Source organism: Trichoplusia ni, chromosome 25, assembly GCF_003590095.1.
Source record: "Trichoplusia ni isolate ovarian cell line Hi5 chromosome 25, tn1, whole genome shotgun sequence".
Lineage (NCBI taxonomy): Eukaryota > Metazoa > Arthropoda > Insecta > Lepidoptera > Noctuidae > Trichoplusia > Trichoplusia ni.
Genome location: NC_039502.1, coordinates 1009587 through 1018774, shown reverse-complemented (window position 1 = coordinate 1018774; position 9188 = coordinate 1009587). Strand labels below are relative to the sequence as shown.

Genomic DNA, 9188 nt, shown 5'->3' with positions numbered 1-9188 from the left:
AATATAACACATATCATAGATAATGAATCATAATATCTTACAGACTCAGTCCTTTCATACAGTTATAATACAAATATTATTATTTGAGAATAAAAGTATCAACATTATTTTGAAATATTAGGAATTCAAAATTAGGATTATTTTACGATGCTGTTTTAACCTGTAGGTAAGTATAAAATCATCAAAATTTGTCCCATACCACAATTTACTTTAGAGCTGTTTTACTTTTAAATTATGCCAAATTAGGTTATTGCAAATTCTATTATTCATGTAACTACAACATTTACCTATGAGGTAGATTCCAATCTCATGAAATTTTTTATAAGCAAGTTTTGCAAAAGGAACGCGAAAATAAGATGAAATAAATTAAAAACGATCATTATAATCGAAAAGCAGATGTTAATGAAAACCAAAAGACAAAAAATAAAATAAAAACTTCAATGTAAAAATATTTATTGGTACACAATGAGTAAATAAAAAAAATACTATAAAATCGATCAGCATGCTAAATTGTTTAAACACAAAGCGAAATATAAATTAAAATAATACTAATACCATTGAAGGTTGACCCCCTATTGTTCATTAATCATTGTGCTTATATAAGTACTCCGAAATGTCAGTCTGGCGATAGTGTTGCCTCACAAATAAAATAATGTTACCATTACATACGAAAATAAATACCTATACAAGCGAGGTTGTCGCTTAATTAAAGCTATCATTCTTGGTGCCATCATAATATACCCAATTAATTGAATGGGTATTTATTTAAATATCTTTGGACAAAAATAAAATCCGTCTCCACGTAGGTCAGTCTAGCAATAAATTATAAAATGTTTAATTTTAAGATGCCTACTGATAAACAATATGATATCACACTCAAATAGGGCAGCAAATCTGTTGATTTTAACTAATGTCATGATGTTATGGTAAATTTATATATGGACGGAGTTTAATTCTGTCGTGTTTGATGATAAATTAAGACCAAATATTGGTGCCGTAGCCTTGGCTTTCTTGACTTATAGGAACATCCGCCCCTGGGCATACCCATAAACTTCTTAACTTTATCCTAATACAAAGTCTTTTACCTTCCTTCGAGCATTGACCTTCTCAACTCCTCCGGTAAAGTTTACAAGCACATTACAAAATGAGATTGCCATAATAATTGCCCTACAATTTAAAACAAAACTAATTGACGTCGCCTATTTGAACGAGTTTGAACTGATAATTTACAAGGCAAATTCATAGAAAAATATATATATGATGACTAGATATCTGTTCGGGAATGTTGTCAAGTGTAATACTGTTGAAGTTACTCAACTTTGGTTATTCGTAATACATCGGTGTATGTTAGTAATTGTGATCGATATTGAGATCGTTTGACTTCGCGCGTCATCCGTAGCGCGAGGAATGTATCCGACGCCAAGTTCTTGACCTTTGGTAAGCTCTAATAAGTACCAGTGTGTAAGGAGTTAGGCAGTCTGCGTGCTGGTCTGCTGCTCCTTCGCGAAGGAGAGGAACACCTCTTCGAGCGTGGTCTCCGTGACGGAGTAGTCCTCAATGAGGGTCGGGAAGTGTCGCCGGAGCGCCTCCAGCTCGGTAAACAGCTCGCTGTAGCGCATCGTCTCGTTGATGTGGTAGTGCAGCATCGTCTATCAACAACACATGTTGGTAAGGACATCAAATATAGTTTTGTTGATAAACGTGTTCATCTTGACAACTGGGCCGATACATATTAAAAATGAGAGACATTACCTTGTGTTCGTCTTTCAGGGTACAATTAAACTTCTCTTGTAATTTGCCCTTAAAGTGTAGCAGTTGAGTCTTCGTGCCCGTGCTGGCATCGACTTCTGGAAACAAATAGCAGGTAAGTGGAAGTTGTTTGCGTGGACCGATCAGATATGCATGTTGCGGCTACAGCAGTACGCACCGTCGTCGGAGTAGTGCTGGTGCTTGACCTTGAAGACGACGGCGTGTCCCTGCGCGTGCTGCGCGCGCAGGCCGGCCGCCGTGCCCAGCGCGCGCACGCGCCCGCCCGACATGATGGCGATGCGGGAACACAGCGCCTCCATCTCGTCCATGCTGCGGGACACGGTCACACTATTGTACTCAGGTATGGGATTAGCGCTAAACTACAATTAGTTTTAGAGTTCTCTGCGAGGATAGCTAAGTGGTGTAGATCATTACGTTAAATCCACTAGGGGCGAGTTGTTTCTTCCTAGTGTAATACAAGCTTTTGTGTGATTAACGAATGTTTATTCGGTCAGAATCTAAGTCTGATTCGATAAATTCCGATAAATTGAAAAATTTTTCATTCTTTGTATGCGAAATCTGTCAAGTAATATATCGGGAACTTATGTGACAATGGTGAAACAGGCCTTTAGAGTGTTTGTAAGCATATGTTTAACAACGAGTGTCCCGGTGCGGTGTGTACCTGTGCGAGGTGATGATGACGGCCCGCTGGCTGCGCAGCGCCCGCCTGAGCGCGGCCCACAGCCGGCGGCGCGCCGCCACGTCCACGCCGGCGCTGGGCTCGTCCAGCAGCACGAGGTCCGCGCGGCCGCACAGCGCGGCGGCCGCGCCCAGGCGCCGCACGCAGCCGCCGCTGTAGGTCTCCACGCGCCGCGACGCGTACTTCTGCAGGCCTGGCGGGGACAGTGAGCAGTGGGGCCAGGAGCGGCAGGCCGCCGCGGCAATAGAGATACTCATGTAACGAGTCAAAAACGACTCGAACAACGAGGGGGTTATGTAAAAAAACAGAGTAAACCGCTTTGTTACGTAATGTATGACGACGTGACACATTACAGCAGCAGTAGACAGGCTGCTCCTCGCTTACCTTAACTCACAGCACTAGCCGTATTGATACCAGAAAAAAACGTTTTGAAAATTAGTTTAAGTTATTAGTTATGTCAAGAGTCAAGAGTTTTTATTTAAACCTATCACCAAGTGAGTGCTCATCACTCACCGACAATCTGTATCCAGGAGTTGACCTCATGCCGCACCCGCTGCTGGTCGAAGCCGCGCAGCGTCAGTACCAGCGCCAGGTTCTCCTCGCCCGTCTGGAACATGTCCAGCCCGAAGAACTGCGGGCAGTAGCCCAGCGACTGCAGGTACTGTGAAACATTAACGTTTGTTATTAAGGTTTTATTGTTGCTCCAGATCTAAGGAATCCAATGACGATCATATCACATACAAGTCTAACAACCAGTCTAACCAAGGGGTATCAGTCTACTAACCAAGGATTAGTAACCAAGGGGTATCGTGTTGCCCAGGTAACTCGGTTGAGGAGATTAGATAGGCAGACGCTCTGCCTAGACTGGAAGCCGACTCCAACACAGTTGGGAAAAGGCTAGGCCGATGATGAAGAGTACTACCTCGAAGACAAGTGTGTGGTATACCTTAGCGTTGCCCCGCTTGAGATGGTGTCCGTTCCCGTAGATGTCGCCTCGCGTGGCGCTCTCCTCCGCCGTCAGCATCTTGAAGGTCGTGGACTTGCCCGCGCCGTTCACGCCCAACAGCCCGAAACACTCGCCTAACGATAGAATTGTTATTTTAAAACTGTATAGACTAAAAACACAAAAAAAAACTCAGTTGACGAGGAGGTCAGAAAGGCAGTCGCTCCTTGTAAAACACTGGTACTTACCTGAATCAGGTTAGCCTGGAAGAGGACCCAAACAGAGTTGGGAAAAGGCTAGGCCGATGATATTATTATTATACAGATGTGTATTTAGATGCGTAGAGTGGAGTGTTGCGTACCTTTCTTGACGGAGAAGCTGACACCTTTGACGGCGTTACACCGCGGCTGCAGCAGCGGCACGTAGTTCTTGTGCAGGTCGTCCACTAACATCGCGTCGGGAATCTGTTTTGTTGCTGTGAGGACGATGGGAAAGTAAATTAATGTTAGATTCTACAACTTTCACATACCGGCTAGTCTCAAACTAAGCAAAGCTTGTATTGAACTAGTATTCAATAACAAAACGACTGATAAATATTTCTAAGTACAGGTCGAATTCTTAACGCTATTATGTAAATAATCGCTTTACAAACTTTTTGTTTTTAAATTTGATGGTCGCATAAACACGTTTTTGTGCTTGCATTACTTTTAGCAGCAACTGTGGTTTGAAATAATCAATTTTTAGGTTATAAAGTACAACATCAAAAATTTACTGTCATTTTCACAAATTACATAGAAAATCGATAAGTCACGTGACTTGACATACAATAGCTGAAGACAATAAAAAAATGACAATCTATTTCAACGATTTCTCTGATTTTTAATATCATTTAATTAATACTTTCAGCGATTGATTTAGGATTAGCATGTAGATGTCCCTTTTTTTGTCAAGACTTGTCTACACGGGCAGGTATGTTAAAGGGGGTGGGGTTGTTGCTTACGTAGTTTGATAGCCTTGCTGACGTATGCCTTCTCAGCGCGGACCATGTCGTCGAGGCCGGGCTCCTCGCTGACGCGGTAGTTCACGTTCAGCAGCTTGTTCACCAGCCCGTTGAAGATCCCCCGCTCAGTCAGCATCACCATCGTCTGGTTGTATTATATATTATGTTTTACATTTTTTTTAACATTAACATTTTGTTTAATGTACCTACAACAAGTTTTGGTGACGATTTTGCTGAATTGACTTGTTTACAAATTATTACCACAACCAGTTATGTTGAGTTTGCGTGCATAAAAAGTTAAGCTATCCCAAAAAACTGGTAACTGCTGGACACAGCAGTTTTTAAAACATCAGACATATATAACAGGAAATAATATTTCTATTATAAGTTATCATACATATTCACTCACCATCAAAACTAAGAACTGTATGATCAGTATAACTATTCCTTTCGCCGGGGAGTACTCGTCGAAGCAGAAGTAGCATCTTGTTTTGCCCGTGGCTACAACAAATTGAGAAAAATAATTGGAACTGTAGGATTCTGCAAGCCACTTATAATAACTTTAACATTTTAGTTTCACATACAAATAACGATTCTACACAATTGGCGTGTTTACTGTAGAGCAGTCATAGTCAACCTTAATCTTAAAAAAGCTACAAACAAGAAACCAGCGGCTTATAAGTTGAGTATTGCTGCTTCATCGGCTTTCAGCATCTAAAGAGCGTTTAGGTGGCACAAATAAAACCAAAATCTACGTATATTTTATTCAAACCACTAATGTGTGACCCCCAACCACAGTCTAACAACAGTTGTAAGATTTAAACAGCTGTTATTTCGGGCACAACTTACCACAGCACTTTTCAGCGTCGAACCCGTCCTGGTTGATGAAGACGTTGGGGCACTGCTGCTTGGCCAGCTCGCACCAGGCGTTGAGGCGGCCCACGTTGACGCAGTGCAGGCCGGCCGACACCAGCGTGTGCGGCGGCGCCACGTACGCGCACACGCTCAGCAACACGTACGTCAGCCCGCTCGGCTCGTTCTCCAGGATCTCTTGCGCCGCCTCCATGAATGGAGTCAGGATGCCTGGCGGGTTATATCACAACATATGTATGAGGTTAAACATTGAAACGGTTTAGTCAAGCCATTAAGAATCTTAGGGATTTGGGACCTAATCTATAGACGATATTAATTTTCAGGTACAGGATAAAAATATAGCCAGAAATCGCAAGAGATAGAACGTTTGGAAGAGAAGTGGGATCTAACTCAGGTAATATAAAAAAAATGAGGTGACGGACAGAGATAACAGTCAACATATGTCGATGTTAATTGGCATAGAACAAATTTACTCGCTGTTAAAAGGTTACTTAATATATCAGATCGTTTTGACTTCTGCTGGACAGTGATATTTTTTAAAGACGATGGGCTGACTGTGAATTCGACTGAGTCACAATATTGTCGAACTTTTACGATAACAACTAAAGAATAACACAGCAGAGTTAGCTATAAGGTATCTCACCAAATATAATGATGACTGCAACGAGGATAATGCTGGTGGCCCTCTCTTCGAAGTTGAAGCTCACGAGGTACATGAACGCGAAGAACGCCATGCTGCCCAGCAACAGGATCAAAGAAAATGTTACTGAAAATAAATGCCTGAATTAATTACAGCGACATCTAGCACTTCTTGTTACTATTGTAGGTCGAACTTGCTTAGCAGTTTGATTTAGATAGTCAATATTGTTGTTCAGGGGTGGAAAAAGGACTTCAGCCCAGGCAGGCGGTACGATGTTGGATTCACACCATTTCAGTTTTTTCTCACTGCGTTTTTGTCATTCCAATTTTTTTTACTTAAGCCGGAGTAACGGGATCTGGGATTCTAGCTGGTTTACGTCTAACACTAGACTCATTATTAAGAGGTGTCTGTTAAGTTGCTATCTGTTCAGCCTGTTGCTGGCTTGCCACCCATATACAAGAAGATTTTTGGCAATTACTGAAACTAATCAAATTGCTCAAATGTCGTATCAATAATTTGAACACACATGTCGATCTACAATATTCTGTCATTTTCGGCGTTAAAATGTGAAACGACATGGAAAGTTATAAGTATAAATAGAACAAAATGAGTTAGTGTGAAAGTCGTGAAACAACATACAGAATTATAAGTATAAGTCATAAAAAGTGAGATAGAGTGTGATATTCACCGATCATGTCGGGCTGGTCGATGGTGCTGTCCCGGTCGAGCGTGACGGCGGCGATGAGCGTGGGGATGACGAGCGAGGCGGCGCACAGCAGCACGTGGAAGATGAGCGAGGCCGCCCAGTGCAGCTCGGCCGGGCAGCCGCACATCACGTGGATGTGGCGCGAGCCCGACGCGCGCTCCTTGCACGGCAGCGAGATGCAGTTGATGTTCGTGGCCAGGATTACTGCACCACACAGATACGTAGTTCATTGTTACTAAGGTTAAGGGCTCAGCTGTATGTCTGGCAGTCAAACAGGCTGTATTTACTGCGTCTCTTGAATTGGGGCACAATATGTATTAACAACAATGAAAATATAAGAAAAACGTTTTCCAATATGAAAAGAAAAACCGGATGGTACAAAAACGCCATTTTGTCGTAACGAACTTCCGTCCAATTGTCTTCCAGTTACATCCTAGTCGCGCCTCAAGTTTTATTGGACTGGCTAAGGTTATGGCAAACCTGCTGTACGACCATTTGTCATGCATTTTGTGAGGAGACTTTTACTTACAAATGTACACGTTAATCCGTCAAAAACATCTTATGCAACAACGATTTTTTTTATAATCTTAACATATTTCATATTTTTTAGATTACATAGGGTATGGTGTTGCGTATAGCGCGGTACTCACTGAAGGTGATGGCGATGGCCCAGACGACGCTGGCGACGGGCTCCTTGGGCGGCGTGGGCAGGCTGGAGTAGCGCGCGTCGGGCTGCAGCGGGTCGTTGAGCGTGGAGATGGTGCGGCCGTCCGCCCACGCGATGTAGCGCGCCGCCAGCATGTTGCTCAGCAGGTTCACGCCCACCGGCGCCGCGTGCCGGACCGTCGTCGTGTATAGCACCTGGCCACACGCAACAAATACACGGTTCTTTTCCAATGAATAGTCAAATTTTGACAATACGACCTCAAGAGCAAATAGAATTGTATCTTAAACAGCGACAGGACATCATTAATGTCACCATTGTAGTGCCACGCTGTATATAAAAACCTCGTGTACGAAACAGTGTACGCAATTGAACTCCTCTCAAATTGAGATTGTTTTCTTGTAACTTTCTTACCTTGGCATCAGTCTCGTTGAGTTCGACTCCCACTAAGTACTTGTTGTATTCCAATATATCCTTCATCGCTATCTCGAGAACAGCTGAAAATGGTGTAAAGGTATTACAATATAAACTCATCAATGCTTCTGGCTAATTTGAGATGTCAGACGTAATAACTGTATTTCTGTGTTCAGAAGCTAGAAAGTCTGACAACTGGTCTGACTAAGGACTATTGTGTTGTTAAGGTAACAGGGTTGAGGAGCTCCTTGTTAAACTCTGGTACTGATCTATATCCGGTTACTCTGGAATCCGGTCAAAACTTAGTCGACAAAACGCTAGGGTGAGAGAGACCTGCATAGAGCATGCGTGAGCGATCCCGTGGCTCTGGTTCAGGCTGTTGAAGGGGGTGTTTTTAATCGGCGAGAGTCCGACTTATTCCCATACTGTGCCCTCAGCGTAGTTTGGAAGTTATAAGCGTTTCAACGCGAAAAAAAAGGAGTGAGAGACTTATAATTCTTTCCCAGTAACAGTATAAATAAATGCGGACGAATGTCGGATACGAACATCACATACATCGTTCTGAATCCAAAGTAAGTTGCTTAAGCACTTGTGTTTTAGAATTAAGATACAACGAAAGATACCACAAACACCCAGACCCGAGTCAATGTAGAAATGTGATTTTTAGAGCTAGCGACACCTTGAAACCGGTGCGTACGCCAGTCGAGCACGGGGGTCGTCGTAGTATGTGTGTGGCATGCTCACTCTGCGCGACGTCCTGCGTCCTCTGGAAGCGCACGGCGTCGTAGCGGCGCGTGAGCGCGTCCAGCGGCACGTCGGGCGGCACGCGGTACAGCACGCGGCGCTCGCTGCGCGCCGCGTACGCGTCCAGCTGCAGCGGGAGCGCCGCCGCCGCGGGGGCCGGCTCGTTGTTGAACAGGTGCGTGATCGAGAAGATCATCAGGATCGGGAGCACTACTTGCTAAACAAACAGACAAAATATGGTAAAACTTGTTTTTTATTTGTCTTACTCCTCCTACTTTTACGGATTTTACCGCGGTTTAATTTAAGATTTTAGTTCCCGACGTTTTGACACTTTTGCAGGCATCATGGACGTCATGGTCACAGGCAGACTGCGAATGTTAGACATTGAAATAAGAAAACTTTAACGGATTTTATCGCGGTTTAATTCGCGTACACCTAAGAAACCATTAATCCTCCTATTTATTCTTTTGATCGATAGCGTTGTGAGTGGCATGACAGTCAATAGTTGTCATTGGTCACACCTGGCTTAATGCTAGGTGGTTTTCGTCGGTTATCATTGCTATTCCTAGAGTTTACAAGAGTTGCAATATTGAGTTGTCGAACATGTCCCAATAGAAAGGGAGAACATAATTTATAAGCCCAAAAGCTACAATAACCCACATTGGCGATTGAATTATTTATTTTAGTCGTTGATCGTCGGTAGGCTTTAGCACTTGTTCAAATGTCTGTTGTGAACCCAAGCAAGGCAATTCAAT

At 43.2% G+C, this 9188-nt stretch overlaps 1 protein-coding gene across 2 annotated transcripts in view; it reads right to left on the bottom strand.

Annotated features, from left to right (window-relative positions):
* Positions 1–436: 436 nt before the first annotated feature.
* LOC113505221 (retinal-specific ATP-binding cassette transporter-like) overlaps positions 437–9188 on the bottom strand; it is a 27185-nt gene continuing 18433 nt past the window's right edge. Inside the window, exons 18-32 of one of the 2 annotated variants that reach the window (XM_026887827.1) lie at positions 8434–8650; positions 7690–7772; positions 7262–7472; positions 6594–6815; positions 5909–6031; positions 5242–5475; positions 4802–4893; positions 4393–4537; positions 3754–3867; positions 3396–3529; positions 2963–3110; positions 2432–2642; positions 1928–2079; positions 1753–1847; positions 437–1649 (exon numbers count right to left, since the gene is read on the bottom strand). In XM_026887827.1, the coding sequence (XP_026743628.1) occupies positions 1470–1649; positions 1753–1847; positions 1928–2079; positions 2432–2642; positions 2963–3110; positions 3396–3529; positions 3754–3867; positions 4393–4537; positions 4802–4893; positions 5242–5475; positions 5909–6031; positions 6594–6815; positions 7262–7472; positions 7690–7772; positions 8434–8650 (2361 nt within the window). In that variant the 3' untranslated portion in view covers positions 437–1469. The remainder of the gene's footprint in view (positions 1650–1752; positions 1848–1927; positions 2080–2431; positions 2643–2962; positions 3111–3395; positions 3530–3753; positions 3868–4392; positions 4538–4801; positions 4894–5241; positions 5476–5908; positions 6032–6593; positions 6816–7261; positions 7473–7689; positions 7773–8433; positions 8651–9188) is intronic. The other variant, XM_026887828.1, reaches the window with a different exon arrangement.